Source organism: Schistocerca gregaria, chromosome 4 (genome assembly GCF_023897955.1).
Source record: "Schistocerca gregaria isolate iqSchGreg1 chromosome 4, iqSchGreg1.2, whole genome shotgun sequence".
Lineage (NCBI taxonomy): Eukaryota > Metazoa > Arthropoda > Insecta > Orthoptera > Acrididae > Schistocerca > Schistocerca gregaria.
Window position 1 is genome coordinate 520,605,947 of NC_064923.1, and position 21,099 is coordinate 520,627,045.

A 21,099-nucleotide genomic window follows, 5' to 3' on the forward strand; every position below is an offset into this window, starting at 1 on the left:
AGTCAAATGTGTAACCTGTGGTAGGGATGCAGACGAGAGCGATTGTCCACCTGCTCCTCCCCACTGTATTAACTGCAATGATGGCCATGCCGCCTCCTTTTGGGATTGCCCCATGTATCTTAATGAGTGGGCTGTCAGAGGTCCAGGTAAAGGAAAAAGTGCCTTACCCAGTCGCCTGAAAGTTACTGGCTAGTCGCGAATCCTGCGTTCGCCCATCTGGCACCTATAGTTCTGTTCTTGTTATCCCTCAAGCCATGATCGCTCCATGAAGGACATGGCCACGCAGACATGCTACCTCACATTCCGCTCTGAGGTTGTGAAATCACCCCGTCCAGCTGTGCAGCACCCATCAAACCCAGTCTTCACCTTCGCCAACTCGAAGATCCTCTTCGACGATGTCACCACTGGTACCTTAGCCCAACTGGCCTCTGTGTCGCCGGTATGCACCGCCAACCGTTTTTCAGTGTTGGACTCCATGGAATGACTGCACAAGCAAGCCGATGTTTCTGTGGACCCCATGGAGCAGGATCGTCATCCTCCTGTGCCCTGTAATAACGACTCTACACCAGCTGTCACTTGGTGGCCGCCAAGTTGACACCCATACATCTCTTCCTCCTCATGACTGTCCTCCAATGGAACATTCGAGGCTTTTGGTCCCACAAAGAGGTTTTATGGCTGCTTTTAGCGTTGCAAAGTCCCCTTGTACTCTGCTTTCAGGAAACAAAATTACTCCCTACTCGGTGACTTTAATGCGCGTCATCCCCTTGAGGGTTCTCCCATGACCTGTCAGAGAGGTGTTCTCTTGGTTAACCTTCTTAACCAACTTAACCTCTTCTACCTTAACACTGGATCACCCACTTTCCTTACTGACTCCTCATACACCGATTCCCATTTGGACCTATCCTTCTGCATTGACCAGCTAGCTCGTTGTCCGTTCTTTCTGACACCTACTCTAGCGACCATTTCCCGTGTGCTCTCTGTATGCTGACTCCTACCCCATTCGCATGCACACCCAAATGGCAGCTTTATTCCTCCCTGGCAACCTTCGAAGAAAGAGATTTCCCCAGTTGTGATGACCAAGTGGAATATCTCACCAACATTATCCTTACTGCTACAGAATGTTCCATTCCTTGCACTTCCTCTTTACCACGTTGTGTCCCAGTCCTTTGGTAGACTGAGGTATGCTGCGACAAAAATTCGCGCATGGAGATATGCTCTCCGCATTTTTAATCGTTATCTGACAGTGGTGAAATGCATTCATTATAAACAGATGCATGCAAAGTGTCATCGCGTCCTTCAGTATAGCAAACGAGCTAGCTGGATTTCATTTACTAGTTCTTTTAACAGTTCCAGCCCTTCCTCTGTCATGTGTGCCAACCTCCAACGGCTCTCTGGGACCAAGATCCATCCACCAATTTCCAGCCCCACAGTGGCAGATGATGTTATCGTGGACCCTATTGTTAGCTCCAACACCTTGGGCCACCATTTCGCGGAACTTTTGAGCTCTTCCCACTATGACCGTGCCTTCCTCCATCGGAAACGAGTGAAGGAGGCTCTTACAATAGCCTTATCTTCTCCGAATCATGAGTGCTACAATGCTGCCTTTACTATGAGGGAGCTAGATCATGCTCTCAGTTCATCCTGATCCTCTGCCCCAGGGCCAGACACCATCCATGTTCAGATGTTGCAGCACTTTTCTCTTGCGGGCGAGCACTTTTTGCTTAACACGTACAACTGTATCTGGACAGAGGGCACGTTTCCTGGACACTGGCGTGAAACCTCCGTCATACCCATACTTAAGCCCGGTAAGGATAAAAATCTTTCTTCTGGCTACTGCCGCATCTCTTACCAGCTGCATGTGCAAGGTGATGGAACATATTATTCATGCCTGGATGGTATGGTGGCTCGAGTCTCGCTATTTACTGACGAGTGCACAGTGTGGATTTCGAGTGCTGTGTTCTGTAGTGGACCACTTTGTTACTTTGTCCACTCGTGTCATGAATGGTTCCTGTGGAAATCCCAGACTGTGGCTGACCTGCTGAAGAACTGCTATCCTCTGTACTCTTTACATGTGAGGCTTCCATGGCCACCTGCCCTGATTCCTTCAGGCATTTTAAAAGATCGAGTTTTCAAGGTGCATGTGGGTTCTGCCTTGTCGGACACATTTAGGCAGGAAAATGGTGTGCCTCAGGGTTTTGTCCTGTGTGTAGTCCTCTTTGGCCTGTCTCCTGCTGGGCATCCGGCTCCCCTTTTGTTGACGATTTTGCCATCTATTGCAGTTTTGCATGGACCTGTCTCACTGATTGGTGTCTTCAGCGATGTCTAGATCGTCTTTACTCCTGGAGCATCAACGATCGCTTTCACTTTTCCACTGACAGAACCATCTGTATAAATTACTGGTGACGCAAGTGGTTTTCCCATCCTCTTTACGTCTTGGGCCTGTTGCCCTTCCATTCGTTGAAACTACGAAATTCCTGGGCCTCATGCTCGATAGGAAACTGTCTTGGTCCTCCCATGTGTCTTACCTGGCAGCCCACTGTACGCGGTTCCTCAATGGTACTTCCTGGGGTGCTGATCGACCACCCTCCTCCGTTTGTACCGGTCACTTGTCCATTCGAAACTACTATAGGTGCTTTGTTTATGCATCTACAAGCTCATCCCTCTCACGCAGTCTCAACACTATATGCAGTCTCAACACTATCCATCATAATGTCATCCGTTTGGCCATGGGTGCCTTTTACACCAGCCCAGTGTAGTGTCTGTATGATTAATCTGCTGAACTACCACTGTCCTACTGCCATGACTTTCTCTTCAGCAGGTATGCTTGCTGTTTGTTTGCCATGTGTGGCCACTCATATGATGCCACCTCCTTTGATGATTCCTTCAATTGTCAGTGTGGAGCTCGTCCCTCTTCTCTGTTACCACCTGGAGTCCACTTTTGGCACTTGCTATAGCAGCTTACCTTCACACTACCTGCATCTTTCCCAGTGGGTGTGAACCCTTCACCACCTTGGCTTCATGAACTACTCCAGCCTTGGTCAGTCGCCTTCAGTTTCGCGACCTTCACGATAGTGTCTTTGTATACATTAATGGCTGTCGGGCTGTCCGTGGGGTCAGGTATGCCTTGTTCATTGGTACCCGTGTCTTTGATATCAACTTCCGGCACACTCCTCAGTATTTACAGCCGAGCTCTTCGCCTTGTATCAGGCTATGGAGTACATGGGGCGACACAGCGTTTTCAATTGTGTCCTCTGCTCAGACTCACTCAGTGCCCTTCAAAGTCTATGTGCGCTGTACACTGCCCATCCCTTAGTGCACCAGGTCCAGGAAAACTGTCACTTGCTCACTCTTGGTGGAGCTAGTACAATGTTTCTTTGGGTTCCTGGCTATGTCAGTTTTTCAGGAAACGAGGTTCCTGCAAAGGCTGCAGCCTGATACGTCAGCCCGCAAGTACCTATATTCCCTCCGATGATCTGTGTGTTGCCATCTGTCAGGAGGTGGTGTCCCTTTGGCATTGCCAATGGTCCTCCCTTCACAGGATAACTTCCGGCTTATTAATCCTCTCCCAACAGCTTGGACGACCTCCTCTCGGCCCTCCCGCCGAGGTTATTTTAACTTGGCTGCATGTTTTGCATTGCCTTTTGCTAAGTGGCGCTACCCCACCACTTTGTACACATTCCGCTCACGTTTTAACTGTCCGCCGTTTTCTGATGGAATGCCCATTTTTTAACCGTTTATGTTCCCACTTGGAGTTGCTGTCTAATTTATCTGCTGTTTTAGCAAATGATGTGCAGGCTGTTGACTGCGTTTAACTTTTTATCTGCCAAAGGAATATGGCGAAGGCCGTTTAATTTTTAGTTTTGGACTTCCGTTTCTGTATGGTGCCTTTTTTTAGCCCTTTTTCCACATCCCTGTTTTTAACTGCCTTCTATCATGTCTATTGGAATCGATGTATAGTTGTTTCTTAACTCCCTAAAGCAAGACAAAACCAAATTATCTTTAGGAATATAAACGAAACTACTTGGGTACTGACTTTTCTGTGTTTATTAAAAACTTAACAACAAAGCTTTGCTTCTTTCAGTAGGTTTTATTGTAGTCTTTGCCAGGAAAATGAATTTATTAAGTTTCCTGTGAGATTTGAGAGCCCAATCATTAAATTTCGCTTTGTTTACAAATAAAAAAGGTCTAGAAAATCATTGAATTTATCTACATACAGCAGAACAGCTAAAAGACTGAGGACTGTACATTTTCAAGAATCAAATTCTTTGAAAAAATCACTGACTGGGCCCATAACATATTTAAGAAAATCAATGAAAGCAGCACAATATGCTTTAATCATGTTAACAGCACATGCATGATGTGTATTTGGGACACCAAAAGACACATTAAAAGTATTATGTCACCTATGTGCTGTATTAATTTAGTTAAAGTGTATTGTGCCCATTTATTTGAATATCTACTATAGGTTGTGGACCCTTTTCATCGTTCTTTCAAAGAAATAATTCAAAGCACGACACAACAAGGAACTCAAGAAAATTTTCTCCTTCTACATCTACATCCATACTCCGCAAGCCACCTGACGGTGTGTGGCGGAGGGTACCCTGAGTACCTCTATCGGTTCTCCCTTCTATTCCAGTCTCGTATTGTACGTGGAAAGAAGGATTGTCGGTATGCTTCTGTGTGGGCTCTAATCTCTCTGATTTTATCCTCATGGTCTCTTCGCGAGATATACGTAGGAGGGAGCAATATACTACTTGACTCTTCGGTGAAGGTATGTTCTCGGAGCTTTAACAAAAGCCCGTACCGAGCTACTGAGCGTCTCTCCTGCAGAGTCTTCCACTGGAGTTTATCTATCATCCCCGTAACGCTTTCGCGATTACTAAATGATCCTGTAACGAAGCGCGCTGCTCTCCTTTGGATCTTCTCTATCTCTTCTATCAACCCTATCTGGTGCGGATCCTACACTGCTGAGCAGTATTCAAGCAGTGGGCGAACGAGCGTACTGTAACCTACTTCCTTTGTTGTCGGATTGCATTTCCTTAGGATTCTTCCAATGAATCTCAGTTTGGCATCTGCTTTACCGACGATCAACTTTATATGATCATTCCATTTTAAATCACTCCTAATGCGTACTCCCAGATAATTTATGGAATTAACTGCTACCAGTTGCTGACCTGCTATTTTGTAGCTAAATGATAAAGGATCTATCTTTCTATGTATTCGCAGCACATTACACTTGTGTACATTGAGATTCAATTGCCATTCCGTGCACCATGCGTCAATTCGCTGCAGATCCTCCTGCATTTTAGTACAATTTTCCATTGTTGTAACCTCTTGATACACCACAGCATCATCTGCAAAAAGCCTCAGTGAACTTCTGATGTCATCCACCAGGTCATTTATGTATATTATGAATAGCAACGGTCCTATGACACTCCCCTGCGGCACACCTGAAATCACTCTTACTTCGGAAGACTTCTCTTCATTGAGAATGACATGCTGCGTTCTGTTATCTAGGAACTCCTCAATCCAATCACACAATTGATCTGATAGTCCGTATGCTCTTACTTTGTTCATTAAACGACTGTGGGGAACTGTGTCAAACGCCTTGCGGAAGTCAAGAAACACGGCATCTACCTGTGAACCCGTGTCTAAGGCCCTCTGAGTCTCGTTGACGAATAGCGCGAGCTGGGTTTCACACGACCGTCTTTTTCTAAACCCATGCTGATTCCTACAGAGTAGATTTCTAGTCTCCAGAAAAGACATTATACTTGAACATAATACGTGTTCCAAAATTCTACAACTGATCGACGTTAGAGATATAGGTCTATAGTTCTGCACATCTGTTCGACGTCCCTTCTTGAAAACGGGGATGACCTGTGCCCTTTTCCAATCCTTTGGAACGCTTCGCTCTTCTAGAGACCTACGGTACACCGCTGCAAGAAGGGGGGCAAGTTCCTTCGCGTACTCGGTGTAAAATCGAACTGGTATCCCATCAGGACCAGCGGCCTTTCCTCTTATGAGCGATTGTAATTGTTTCTCTATCCCTCTGTCGTCTATTTGGATATCTACCATTTTGTCAACTGTGCGACAGTCTAGAGAAGGAAGCACAGTGCAGTCTTCCTCTGTGAAACAGCTTTGGAAGAAGACATTTAGTATTTCGGCCTTTAGTCCGTCATCCTCTGTTTAAGTACCATTTTGGTCACAGAGTGTCTGGACATTTTGTTTTGATACACCTACCCTCTTTGACATAGGACCAAAATTTCTTAGGATTTTCTGCCAAGTCAGTACATAGAACTTTACTTTCGAATTCATTGAAAGCCTTTCGCATAGCCCTCCTCACACTACATTTCGCTTTGCGTAATATTTGTTTGTGTGCAAGGCTTTGGCTATGTTTATGTTTGCTGTGAAGTTCCCTTTGCTTCCGCAGCAGTTTTCTAACTAAGTTGTTGTACCACGGTGGCTCTTTTCCATCTCTTACGATCTTGCTTGGCACATACTCAACTAACGCATATTGTACGATGGTTTTGAACTTTGTCCACTGATCCTCAACACTATCTATACTTGGGACAAAACTTTTGTGTTGTGTCATCAAGTACTCTGTAATCTGCTTTTTGTCACGTTTGCTAAACAGAAAAAAATCTTCCTACCTTTTTTAATATTTCTATTTACGGCTGAAAACATCGATGCAGCAACCGCTTTATGATCGCTGATTCCCTGTTCTGCATTAACTGATTCAAATAGTTCGGGTCTGTTTGTCACCAGAAGGTCTAATATGTTATCGCCACGAGTCGGTTCTCTCTTTAACTGCTCAAGGTAGTTTTCAGATAAAGCACTTAAAAATATTTCACTGGATTCTTTGTCCCTGCCACCCGTTATGAACGTTTGAGTCTCCCAGTCTATATCCGGCAAATTAAAATCTCCACCCAGAACTATAACTTGATCACCATTAAATCATGCAACCATACAGCCTATTATATCAACTGACACCTTCCACATACTCCTTTGCAACACATTTAAGAAAGATTAGCAACAACTAACTGGTGTCCAGCACAGAATTCTATTGATCTTTCCCATGCTCATTTTATTTACCAATTGCATACTCTACCATTACTTTCTTTCCCGTACCTTTACCAGTGGTGTAGTGTGGTTGGAAAGGTTTGATCACTGGATAGCTCTCCAAGTAGTGTCTTTTCTATTGCTAACGTGCTCAAACATGACAGCTGGGTGTAGGACATTGAATTCCTTAAATAATTCTTCACTCATTTGAGTACTCATGCTTCATTCACTGCTTTCTGTAGTTACGGGTATGGTAAAAACCAAACGCAGGAACTTCGTTGTTTCTCAATAAACAGAGTATAAATCATTGTTGAAATGTGCTTTAAGAAGATCTTTGGAGATAAGTGTTTTTTCTCATCAGCGTGTAAGTTACACAGTTCATTTTCAAGTTGTTCTTGTTTGAAAAAATGGTATTACTCTAACAACTGATGCAGTTTCAACTTTGGGATTTCTTTTTGATAGTTTGGGAAACACTGTTCGTTCAAAAGTTCAACAAACTGAATTTGGGGAAAGTCTTGAAATCTTTCCATCTGAAAAATTTGCAAATCCAGTATCTCGTAAGTTAGTGCCTTCAGAGAAATGTTTTGACTGTCACAGTATGATGAGTAGTCATTCAAACACAAGCTGCATTTAATGCATTCATCAGCAAAAGTTTCCCTTCTTGGTTGTCCTAAGTTTCTCAAAACAGTACTTATTTTGTTGTGGCAAGCAATTATTCTGACAGCTTTTGACTGAAGAACATTAAAGAGATGATCAACATAAACATAGCATGCATGGTAGATACAAAGCAAGTAGACAAACACAGGATCATCCATCCGTCGTTTCATTGCCCACAGCACAGATCAAGGATTCTGGGTCCCACTGAGAGTCTATATCATCAATTATATAATTAAAAACACTATATAGCCCGGAGAAATGACTAGATATTGTTGACAATGCCGTGAAATGAAAGTTACAACGAGTATTGCTTGCATGTGGCAGTTTAAATCCTTTCTGAGTTAGCAATACAGTTTGTTTTGATGATTTGCTGAAAAATGAATGGAATACAGTAAGATCACTTACAAACATGTGTACCTGTCATATGGCTTTGTAGGTTTGTAACAGTACCAAATTCAGTTGGTGTGCATAACAATGAATTAACAGTGCATAGGCACAGAACTGCTTCACCAATTGTTGTAGTCCTATTACTCTGCCTGCCATTACTGAAGCGCCATCATGTGTTTGACTATCCACATTTCCTTCCACATTCCATTCTTTCAGTAGTGCGTGAACAATGTTTGACAAACCTGCAGCAGTTTTATCTCCAGAAACATCCCAAAATCCAACGAATCTTTCCTCAATTTTGTCTGCAATACAGTATCTGAATATTATACTCATTTGTCTCTTTCATTACACATCTAATGTTTCATCAGCCTGAATTGAAATGAAATTGCAGTTCTGAATTTCAGCTTTTATTTTCTCATTAACTGCCAGAGTTATAATCTCTATTGCATCCTTCTGTATATCTGTAGAAATTTATTTAAAGGTTGAAGATGATGACAGATGGTCTCGGCTTAACTGCTCTCCTCGAGTTAGTAAATCCAACAGTTCCAAATAGTTACCTTTGTTGCTGGAGTATTCATCTTCTTGATGGCTGCAAGAGACCAGTTCTTGTTTCAAAAGAAATACAATTGCCTGAATAAGACGAACCAATACTGTCCTGTTGGATACAACTTGTTCGTTGTATTTTATTGCTGTCAAACAAGCGGCTTCAGAAAGGGCGTGTTCAATTCTACTTTTGCCCAATAACTGAAATGACTCTTTGTTCTGCAGGTGACATTTTGATATCTGATGCTTTTGTGCTTTCCTTTCAAAGTTCTTTATTGTAAAAATGCCCTCATTGCACCATTCCTTATCACCACCATACAGAAGACATACATAACAACATAACTGTTACTAACTGCATTCACAGTCAGCCAAGTATACTTTTCACTCGTGGCTGTCTGAAAAGTGTATTTTTGTTTGGCTTCACATAAAACTACACTGAGTATAGGAGTAGGTCGTTTGTTCTTTTAGTTCACACTTTTTTGTACGTTAATGTAGTAAAAGACATTTTTAATAAAAATTCTATAAGATGTTCAGTTGCTAGCTCACTAATGGTAGTGACACAATGAAAATATGCACTGAAATCACACAAAGAATGACTATGAACACAAATCACGCGACTGTTCACTCCTGTGTTAAAAAGCCAGCACGGAAGCGGCAGAGACTAGTCTCGATACCTGCTAGCAAGTGCAGTGCACCAGCCTTCGTAGAAGAGGGGAAGAGGTGGGGAGCCAAGAATGCCACTAAAGTGCAGGTGCACACAGCCAGCTAAGGGAAGGGAGGCAGAGACTGAGGGCAGTTGAGTCTCAAGCAGGCAAATACACCAATACTCAGGGTGTGGCGTGGGCTACAAAACAGTTGTCTTCGCACATTCAGAGCTGTTATTAGAAAGTTGTTTGTATTTTTGTTATGAATTAATATTGCATCTTTTTTAAGCACAAATACTGGGACACTAAGTTTCCCATAACGCTACGTCACTGACCTCAACCAACATCTGCATTACAGTTTCCCATTCCCATTACTATTTAATTCTTGTCACCTTTGCTATCCACATCTACATTTATACCCTGCAAGCCACTTTACAGTGTGTGGCAGAAGGTACTTTTGGTACAACTATCTTTTACCTCTCATCGCTGTCCAAGTCTCGAATGGTGCATGAGCAGAATGATTGTTGGCGAACCTCCGTATCATCACTGATTTTCTCATTGTGGTCATTTTGTGAAACATTTGTCTGAGGGAGCAGTATGTTGTCTCAATTTTCCTGAAACATTCTTTCTCACAATTTAAATAATAAACCTGTCCACAATGCACAACACCTCTCTTGTAGTGTCTACCAACTGTGTATGTTGAGCATCTCCATAGCGCTCATGCATTGACTTAATGATCCCTTAAGTAAGTCATCCCGCAACCAAATACATCTCTCTTTCATGTATCTTCTCAGTCTTTTCTATTAATTCAAGCTGTTAAGGCTCCCAAACTAGTAAGCAACACTCAGAAAAATAAGTTAAGCAACTTATTTTGTAACCCACTTCTTTCATGATATTTTACATTGCTTTAAGATTCTTTCAATAAACCTCAGATTAGCGTCTGCTCCTCCTACAATTTGTTTCATATGGTCATTTCAGTTTAGCTCCTTCCAGGTTGCTTCTCCCAGGTATTTTGTTTTAGTTGCTGTTTATTGAGATTTATCATTTATCAAAAATAGTAGGTGTTGCAAGACATTACATTTATTTATATTCATGGTCAGTAGCCAGTCCCTGCACCAATTATCGTTCCTCTGTAGGTATTCATGCAATTAAGAAACAGTTGCTGCTGTCTTCCTATAGAAAACTCTGTAGTCTGGAAACAACAGCCTCGTGGAGCTTCCACTAGATCATTTATATAAACAGTAATAGTCCTACCGCACTTCCTTGGGTACTCCTGAAATTACATTTTACATCTGTTGATTCTGCTAAGTTAAAAGCAATGTGTTGAGTTCTGCTTGCATCAAAGTCCAATCAAAAAATTGATTCAGAAATTGTTAAGCTTGTATTTTGGATTGAATGACAATGCAGAGTTGTATCAAATGTGAACACAGGATCAGCCCAGGTCTCATTGTCGACAGTGCTCTGGATATCAGAATGAACTGAATTTCACAAGATCTCAGATGTGGAATTCATGTTGATTTATACAGGGTGTTACAAAAAGGTACGGGCAAACTTTCAGGAAACATTCCTCACGCACAAATAAAGAAAAGATGTTATGTGGACATGGGTCCGGAAACGCTTAATTTCTATGTTCGAGCTCATTTTAGTTTTGTCAGTATGTACTGTACTTCCTCGATTCACCGCCAGTTGGCCCAATTGAAGGAAGGTAATGTTAATTTCGGTGCTTGTGTTGACATGTGACTCATTGCTCTACAGTACTAGCATCAAGCACATCAGTACGTAGCATCAACAGGTTAGTGTTCATCACGAATGTGGTTTTGCAGTCAGTGCAATGTTTACAAATGCGGAGTTGGTAGATGCCCATTTGATGTATGGATTAGCACGGGGCAATAGCTGTGGCACGGTATGTTAGTATGAAGACAGATTTCCAGAACGGAGGTGTCCCGACAGGAAGACGTTCGAAGCAATTGATCGGCGTCTTAGGGAGCACGGAACATTCCGGCCTATGACTCGCGACTGGGGAAGACCTAGAATGACGAGGACACCTGCAATGGACGAGGCAATTCTTCATGCAGTTGACGATAACCCTAATGTCGGCGTCAGAGAAGTTGCTTCTGTACAAGGTAATGTTGACCACGTCACTGTATAGAGAGTGCTACGGGAGAACCAGTTGTTTCCGTACCATGTACAGCATGTGCAGGCACTATCAGCAGCTGATTGGCCTCCATGGGTACACTTCTGTGAACTGTTCATCCAACAGTGTGTCAATCCTCATTTCAGTGCAAATGTTCTCTTTACGGATGAGGCTTCATTCCTACGTGATCAAATTGTAAATTTCCACAACCAACATGTGTGGGCTGACGAGAATCCGCACACAATTGTGCAATCACGTCATCAACACAGATGTTTGGGCAGGCATTGTTGGTGATGTCTTGATTGGGCCCCATGTTCTTCCACCTACAATCAGTGGAGCACGTTATCATGTGCCTTACAAGTACGACACAACATGTGGTTCATGCACGATGGAGCTCCTGCACATTTCAGTCGAAGTGTTTGTACGCTTCTCAACAACAGATTCGATGACCAATTCCATGGCCTCCACGCTCTCCTGACCTCAACCCTCTTGACTTTCGTTTATGGGGGCATTTGAAAGCTGTTGTTACGCAACCCCGGTACCAAATGTAGACACTTCCGTGCTCGTATTATGGACGGCTTTGATACAATACACCATTGTCCAGGGCTGCATCAGCGCATCAGGGATTCCATGCGACGGAGGGTGGATGCACGTATCCTCGCTAACGGAGGACATTTTGAACATTTCCTGTAGCAAAGCGTTTGAAGTCACACTGGTACGTTCTGTTGCTGTGTGTTTCCATTCCATGATTAATGTGACTTGTAGAGAAGTAATAAAATGAGCTCTAACATGGAAAGTAAGTTTTTCCGGACACATGTCCACATAAGGTATTTTCTTTCTTTTTGTGTGTGGAATGTTTCCTGAAAGTTTGGCCATACGTTTTTGTAACACCCTGTGTAGTGGAGTTTTTCATTCTCCTAAAAGTTATCATATTTTAAGATGGAAGCTTCTTTGTCAACTAATGCCAAGAGAAAGGGTGACTACTGCTGCTTTGGGAACTGTGGTGAAGAGCAGTGGGTCCCATTTTCCTCACAAATCATTGCAGCTTTCACTATAAATCTGTGTATAAGCCCTTACAAGATACAACTAGGTGGGCCAGTTGAACCAATATTTTTTAAGGTGACACAGAGCCCATCGTCCCAAGGATTGGCAGGTTTATATATTTAGTGATGAACACATTTGAGGAATTCCTGAGTTATCTTTTCAATTAAGACTGTGTGTTGTATCTAGTCACGTAAACAATGGTTCATAATTTTGCCTTTACTGTTAGTGTTCATTAATTTCATGGCTGCTTTGTAATGTTAATTTTCTATTTTGCTCTCCCACAGTGATAATTACCTTTTCTTGCAGTAGTGGTGTAGCTTGACAGTTTGCAATTCTTAATTGCTTTTTGGTCGTTTTCCCTTCACAGCTTCCCTGCCCAAGATCCAGATGTGGCAAGTAAAGCTGCTAGACTTGACGACCTGTCTAGTAGGAGTGAAGAAATAGGACAAAATGTCACTGGTGACAGCAGTCAAATGGACTTCAGAATGAGTGACAGATATTTGAACACAGAAATAAACCTTCCAGAAGCAAGGGAAAGAATAACAGTTGTCAAGAATAATACATCAAATTACCTCATCAATAACAGAGAACAGGACGCTCTGACAGAATTTTATTTAGTAAGTTCTTGTTATAGCAAATGTTTAAAACCATCTGTGCAAGAAAATAAAAATTCCAACTCTGGAAAGGAAATGGACAATCAACAGTTCATTGATAATAATAATTCAGTAGACAGATCAGATGTTAATGTAATGCAGAATGTAACATCAGAAGTAAACAAGTCACAGGACCCTGAAGAAAAACATCATGCTGATAGCAACTTCAGGGAAGTCAGTCTCCCATGTGAGACACTGGAAGTTATTGTTTCATGTGAGGCTAATGGTTCTTGCAGCAATATACAAAGCCAGCCGATACAAAATGTTGTTCAAGGCTCCTGTTCAGTTACAAACACAGCTCAAGATTTTCTTCCTGTCGTACAAAGTACTGAACAGCACAAACCATCAGTGGACAGAGCCCTAAATGTACCTTCAGTAACGTTAAGTGTCGGAGACTGTGCTGCAGCAGCATGTGGTGCACTTGTCTGCCCAGCTGTGCAGTGTATCACAGAATGTTCTCAATCAGCAAAGACTGCCAGAGACTTCACATCAACAAGAGAAAGTGCTAAAATCAGATTGACCATTGATGGTGAGGTGGGAGATGCAGGTATTGCTTCAACTTTCTGTACTAAATCACAAACTTCAAAGGGTGATTCTTTCAATAATGAAACTGCAGTTCATTCGGAAACATTATACTCCACAGCAGTGAAAATGAGGAGTAAAACTGAAAAACAAGAAGTTATAGTACTTGGGATTCAAGAAGAGAAACTAACATCACCAGCGAAAAACAAGTGTAAGAAGATAGAGAATCTCATCATTTCCAAGGCTGAGAGGTAAGTAAGATGCCATGATTGTATCTTTATTCTAAACTGTGGTTAACATGGAGGATAAAAGCTAAAATGCAAGATACTTGTAGAATTCAGACTTGACACATATGCTACGGAAATAGAATCTGACTTCTTCTTCTTCTTCTTCTTCTTCTTCTTCTGATCTCCATACATTAAGCATTTGCCTGGTGCAGTGCACACACATTCATTAAACCTGATTGACCCACCCCAACTGGTTTATTTTGAAAGGTAGTCTCCTGTTAATAATGTCTTCATTGAGTCCGCTCCCTAATTGTTATATATTCTATTTGTTCCTAATATTGTCATGATTCCATCTGATCAGCTGTGTCAGAAAAGATTCCTTGTTTGTACCGATAAATATTCTTTGACGCAAACAAGTTTTCTTCCTTTTTTTGAGAACATGATTGTTAATACTTGAAGTGCATGGTTTTCCTTTTTTCCCATATGTTGCAAGATTTTCTACCTTAGCATCTCTACTCCTGTCGAATATTTTAAATACAGTATTGCCAAACTAAATAAGTTAAAATGTTTGCTAACACCTCTTTCTGAATAATAAATATACAGGCAAATTCAGTTAATCTTCAGATTTATTTCTTCTGGAATCATAAATGTAGTGTCTGTGTCACAGAGTATAGGAGCATTGTAAGAGTGTCACTTAACTGAACCAAAAACTACATTCAGTTAACTCATACAGAATTATAACAATCTCATTAGTACTTTCAATGACCCTATAGGACATCATTTTCTTTTGAGTTGGTATGTAGATGGCTTCTATATCTAGATTGACAATGGCTGCAATGTGGTTAGCGACCTGCTATCCCCATAGCCTCTGCATCCATCATTGACTGGACCTCAGTGTCTAGTTTTCTGCATACCACAAGCAAATAAAATAACATACTGTATCAGAACAAACTCACACAGTTTACACACTGTTTAAAGCTTGGTAGTGTACCTGTTCATAAAAACAAGTAGGTATGTTATGTAAAATCACCTTTCTGCTACTCACGGTGTTAGAAGTCCTCTGCTGTTCCCACTCTAGAGTTATAACCCCCTTTGCAGTTCCTACTCCAATTACATTGCCTCTCCTATTTCTGACTTTTATGTCACCTATGTCTGATAACACCCACATTACCAATAATGATTTGTGTACGCATTCCAGCAGTTCTGCAGTGTGCTCCTCCCAGCTAAATTTACTATCAAGTTTTAATCCCAAAAATTCGACACTGTCGGCATCTTATTTCTGTGCTTCTTCATACTGTGCGTTTAAACCTCTTGCATGTTCTGAACTGCATGCAATGTGTCTTTTCAAAGTTAAATGACAGTAAGTAGGCTATATACTATTTATTAACATCCATGAAAATAATATTTACTGCTCTTTTCAAAACTATGCTCGATTGGCTATATACACAGTAACTGTCTCATCTGGTTGGGAGGGAGGGGGGGGGGGGGGTGGAACTTCTACATCTGATGATGTAACTAATGAGATGTCATTGATGTACAAAAGAAAAAGCAGTGGTCCAAGATGGACCCTTGTGGGACACAATATGTAATTACTTCTTGATATGATAATGACTGGTAGCTTAATTCATCGGTCTTTTGTACTGGTGCCCATTGTTTCCTGTTTGTGATATGTGAGCAGTTTTGCAGCATTGCCAGTGACCAATCATTTTTATTTATTTATTTATTTATTTAAAAGGGTGGTAATTCATTCAGTCAAATTCCTTAGACAAATCACAGAAAATATCTGCTGCTTGTAATTTATTACCTAATGAATTAAGCAAATTCTCACTGTATGTATGAATAGTGTTTTCAGTTTTGGAAACCTTCAGAAATCTGAACTACGCCTTGCACAGAGGTTACTTGTGGTCAGGTATATATAAACTTTTCTAAAATTTTCGAGAATGCTGGCAGAAGTGAAACTGGTCTGTAGTTTGATGCCATTTCTTATCCCCTTTCTTGAAATTAGGTTTAATGATAGCATATTTCAACCAATCAGTGATAAGACTGGATATATGTATAACTTAAGATTTTATTAAAACAGAAAGAAACTTCCACATGGGAAAAATATATTAAAAACAAAGATTCCAAGACTTACCAAGCGGGAAAGCGCCGGCAGACAGGCACATGAACAAAACACACAAACACACACACAGAATTACAAGCTTTCGCAACTGGCAGTTGCTTCGTCAGGAAAGAGGGAAGGAGAGGGAAAAATGAAAGGATGTGGGTTTTAAGGGAGAGGGTAAGGAGTCATTCCAATCCCGGGAGCGGAAAGACTTCCCTCCCGGGATTGGATTGACTCCTTACCCTCTCCCTTAAAACCCACATCCTTTCATTTTTCCCTCTCCTTCCCTCTTTCCTGACGAAGCAACTGCCAGTTGCGAAAGCTTGTAATTCTGTGTGTGTGTTTGTGTGTTTTGTTCATGTGCCTGTCTGCCGGCGCTTTCCCGCTTGGTAAGTCTTGGAATCTTTGTTTTTAAGATTTTATTAAATTCATAAGAATACCCTTTTAAAAAATTTGTTGGTATTTCATCATAACCACTAGTATCCTTTGATTTTAAATATTTTGTGATGGATGTTATGTCTTTTGGTGAAGTGAGTGCAGTAATTCATGTAACTGAAGTTACATGTAAAGGCTGGTTTCAGGTATTGTAGGATAGTATTTACTAACCCTAAAAATAACATGCTATAAGTAATGGATATAAAGCACTTGTTAAAGAGATTTGACACACTACACCCAACTGTTAGCAACCTATCACCCACTCTTAAAGCTAGCAACTCCTGTTCCTTTCTAGTTCCACCAGTCTCCTCTTTCACTCTCATATTGCTTTTATTTTGTTGTCATATGTTGCTATCTTATTTTCATAATGCACTTGCTTAGATGTCTGGATTACTTTCTGTAATATTCTGCCATATTTCTTGTAATGAGCTAAATCATTGACATTGGATCTGTTCTTTGCTAACAGATTGTGTCAAGGCAACACTGAAATACTACTTTAGTATTTCTTCTTTTTCATTCCTGATCGTGCTGCCCTTCGATTTTTCTGTTGTACTCCATCTGTACTTCCATTACTGTTAAGGAAAGCTACTATTTTAACTTTCACTAAATAACATAAGAACTCCAGTTTTAATTAATAACACAACCCCATACAACATCTGCAGTTTTCCCTCAGTTGCGAGTATATTTGGTGGTAAGAACACATAGTAATCGGCACCAATCTTCTGGAGTGCTGTGTATCCACGCGTATCACTCCACACCTTAAGACCGTGCGCACACACACACACACACACACACACACACACACCAATTTTATTGTAAATACAACTATATGATCACAGTGGTAGTAGCAACTGTCTTTATGTTGGGAATGATCAGCTTCCCATTTGCACACATTATTGTTTTATCCTGACAGCAACTAGAAAATTAATGTCAACTGCATTATAGTCAAAGTAATGTGCCTGTACATTTGCATATAGCGTAATTTTCACTAGTATTTGAACCATAATGGCACGTACACTATAGTTGGAATAATGCACCTTTGCATCTAAAGTTGCCTTGCAATGACGAATAATTGAACACTAATAGCCACTATATTATTGCTTGCCATTTGCATTCATGTACAAGAAAGAGCCTTCAAAATTAGACCTATATTGAGTAAATTAATAGACACTGGCTACGCCTCCATTTCAGAATGAGTTTTATTTTAATCGGGTGAAACTACATTCTGAATATTAAGAAATCTTAAACTTTCACATAGTGTTAATACCATAATTCCTTTATCTTCTTAACCTCTATTATTTTTATCACACAAATCAGACAAACTTCAATTTCAAATATTTTCCTATTTACTTATCTTTCTTAACAATCTACAAATCAGATAAGCTTGGTTCTGTTCTGCACAATATTGGAGTAGGTCTCAAAAATTTAATTACTAGTAAAATTAAATTGTCCCCCCCACCACCACGACCACCACCACCACGACCACCACCACCACGACCACGACCACCACCACCACCACCACCACCACCACCACCACCACCACCTCATTCCTCAGATACATGTCCCCCTTTTCTCTACAGAGGTAGTGTGCCTGTATAGAGTATACTCCACTCTATCCAACACCTTATTACAAGTGTAGGTCCTCTTTTCTTGGTACTCTACTCAGTATCCTAACACACTACTACTGTGACACTCTTACTCCTAACTTGTAGATAGGAAAATTAAAATACCTTGTTGCTTGTATAAAAACATTATATGGCAGAAGTGAAGCTGTGAAGGCAGGTTATGAGACGTGCTTTGATAACTCAAGTCACTAGAACACTTGCCCGTGAAAGGCAGTTAGAGTCCCAGTCCAGTATGTGGTTTTAATCCACAGGAAGTTTCCAATCAGTGCACATTGCGCTGCAGAGTGAGCATTCATTCTGAAAACATTGTTTCAGTCTTCCAAGTACCCTTCGATATCAGTCTAACCAGCAATTCTTATTATTATTTCCTTGTTATAAAATTCTATTAGCATGACATAAATATCTTCCTAGTAATCATCTGAACATGTTATTGCTGCTTTCACGTTACCAGTGAAATATTTGTATTATTAATTGTAGAGAGAAAGAAAGAGCTTTTCTCATGGGGAAGATTAATATTATGAGGAAATAAAATAATTTCTTACAGTTTTCCTGATAGTTGGATTTAACATCTCTTACTGTATTTTCACAAGTCACATAGCTGGGACTATAACTGGCATCCAGTAAAGATTACCTTATCAAAGTTTTTCTTTCCTTGAAGATGGTAGACTTTGCTGTTCTTCTAATAATGATTTAATACTGTCTGCATTTCTAATACAAGCTAATCGAACTTTTTAGCTGTGACTTATTCTCTCGTGTCGCTGATTAATATTTGCATACTGCTTTTTAAATAACTCAGAGAGACAATATTTCAAACTTGCTTGAAGTATATTTTAATAAAATGTACAAATTTTGTCATGAATTATTCAGGAAGACACTCCTTAATGTGCAGCTCATTTGAGAACACACAGCAGATAACAGAAAGTGAAAGAAGATTGAAAATGTTCATTTTAATTAAGATTCCTTTGACCTCTTCGGTGATATTATGTCTTAACTCTCTTGTACATATTCATACATCATAATTACAGATTGTTAAGTAAATTTGTTTTCATCATCAATCCTTGTACCATTTGTCACTAAAAATTATCATCTCGCTTCTCCCGAACATATGTTACATCATCTATGGCACCACACAATGGTGCAATCAAAAATCTCTGTAGTTGTCAATGACAGCAGACACTAGTTGGATATCTCATTGAACAAATGGAATTACAAATTTTTGCGTGTATGATCACAAGGCCATGAAACATTAACATGGGTTTCAAGTTAGTTTTTGTTTGTGCAATGTACAGTTTTGACTTTCTTACATCCTTGACTACCACGGTGGATTACCGTAGGATCCTGATCTAGAGATATAACTCCTTTATTATTGGACAAAGGATAGGTATTAGGGTGTCAGGAATTGTTTTGCATCTTTTCTTTATTATTTCCTCATGTCTGCCCATTGAAAGTTAATACTGAAATTCTGAAAAAGGTCCAAGATGTACAAGCATCAATTATAAAACATTTAAGAGTAAGCAAAGTTTACTGTTTTTAGGATTCCATTCCTCAGTCAGTAAAAATGGAACCTTATAGAATTGCTTTGTTGTCCGTCTGACTGTTAAAAACCCGTTTTCTCAGGAACAGCTTCCCATATTGAGATGAAATTTATGTCACATTCTGAGGTCTGTGGTCCCTTGGTGGTATAAAAAATTGAAGCTTCTAAGTCAGTGCAATAAAAAGATTTGGCCATTTATGTCACATATTTTAATCAAAATTTTAAACATGCCTGAAGCAGCAACTGTTAAAAATCTTCACGGTAAATGACAACAGCCAAACAGTTGCAGGATAAAGATTCATTGAAATCCTTGACCACAGTTTCGGTATATCTAAATATACCTTCATCAAAAGCAAAAATACACTAAAATCACATCCTGCAGTGGAGATGCATAAAACAGTCGTGCCTAAAGCATCACCAGCAGTTAAAATTAAAATATCACCTCCATCTGTACAGCATATTTATGAAGAGATGGGTGATGCGAATGCGACATACTGATAGTATGCCGCGTTCGCATCGACCATCTCTTCATAATTATGCTTTACAGGTGGAGGCGATATTTTAATACCGTCAGTATGCCACATTTGCATCGACCATCTCTTCTTAATTATGCTGTACAGATGGAGGTGATATTTTAATTTTAACTACTGGTGACACCTTTGGCACGATTGTTTTATTCATCTCCACTGCAGGATGTGATTTTAGTGTATCTGTGCTTCTGATGAAGGTATATTTAGATATACCGAAACCGTGGCCAAGGATTTCAATAAATCTTTATCCTGCAACTGTTTGGCTGTTACCATTTACTGTGGACATATTCTAATACCCACAAACTCACTCATGAAACCCTATAGGTTATTTCTTATTGGCCTATAATCATGAAATTTGGCAAGAAGCAAGGTTTCACAGACCAAGTAAAGGAAAAATACAAAAATTGTTAATTTGCAGATATATCACAAGAAAAAAAAGTTGTTTTGTCATTTGTTAACCAATATGAAATGTGAGATTAAAACAGCCAGTAGTTCTACATTCAGGCTGACTGGGTCGCAAAGTTAATAGTCAAACTTAAGGCTAAGAATGACTGTTGCTCACACAATGCACTTCAGAATTTATTCATCATCAGATATCCAAGAGTGATTACAGCATGTAGATATTGTGTTTCAAACTGTGTGTATAAGAAGCATTCGCAGACAGTTTGAAATGCCATCTCTACGTGCAGCAATTGCTCCTGGATATTTGATGATGGTTAAATACCGAAACGCATCATATGATCAATAAAGTCATTCCTTGCCTGAAGTTTGAGTTTTAACATTGCGACACAGTCTGCCTTAATGCAGAACTTCTGGTTATTATAATAATGGTTGCTTATCTCCTGCATGACTTTGTCACAATTGTATTACTAAAATTAAAACATCCACAAAAATCTTTTAATCTGTGGGACCAATATCTTGCCAGTATCAATGTCAATAGCAAGCAAAGTGATCAAGTTTATTGATTCCCAGAATGGATGAACTGCCTCTATACATAATAT

At 40.3% G+C, this 21,099-nt stretch overlaps 1 protein-coding gene across 4 annotated transcripts in view; it reads left to right on the forward strand.

Moving 5' to 3' along the window:
* LOC126268236 (uncharacterized) overlaps nucleotides 1-21,099 on the forward strand; it is a 284,639-nt gene that overhangs the window by 149,008 nt on the left and 114,532 nt on the right. For 3 of the 4 annotated variants that reach the window (XM_049973886.1, XM_049973888.1, XM_049973889.1), the window contains exon 8: nucleotides 12,836-13,894. In XM_049973886.1, the coding sequence (XP_049829843.1) occupies nucleotides 12,836-13,894 (1,059 nt within the window). The remainder of the gene's footprint in view (nucleotides 1-12,835; nucleotides 13,895-21,099) is intronic. The other variant, XM_049973887.1, reaches the window with a different exon arrangement.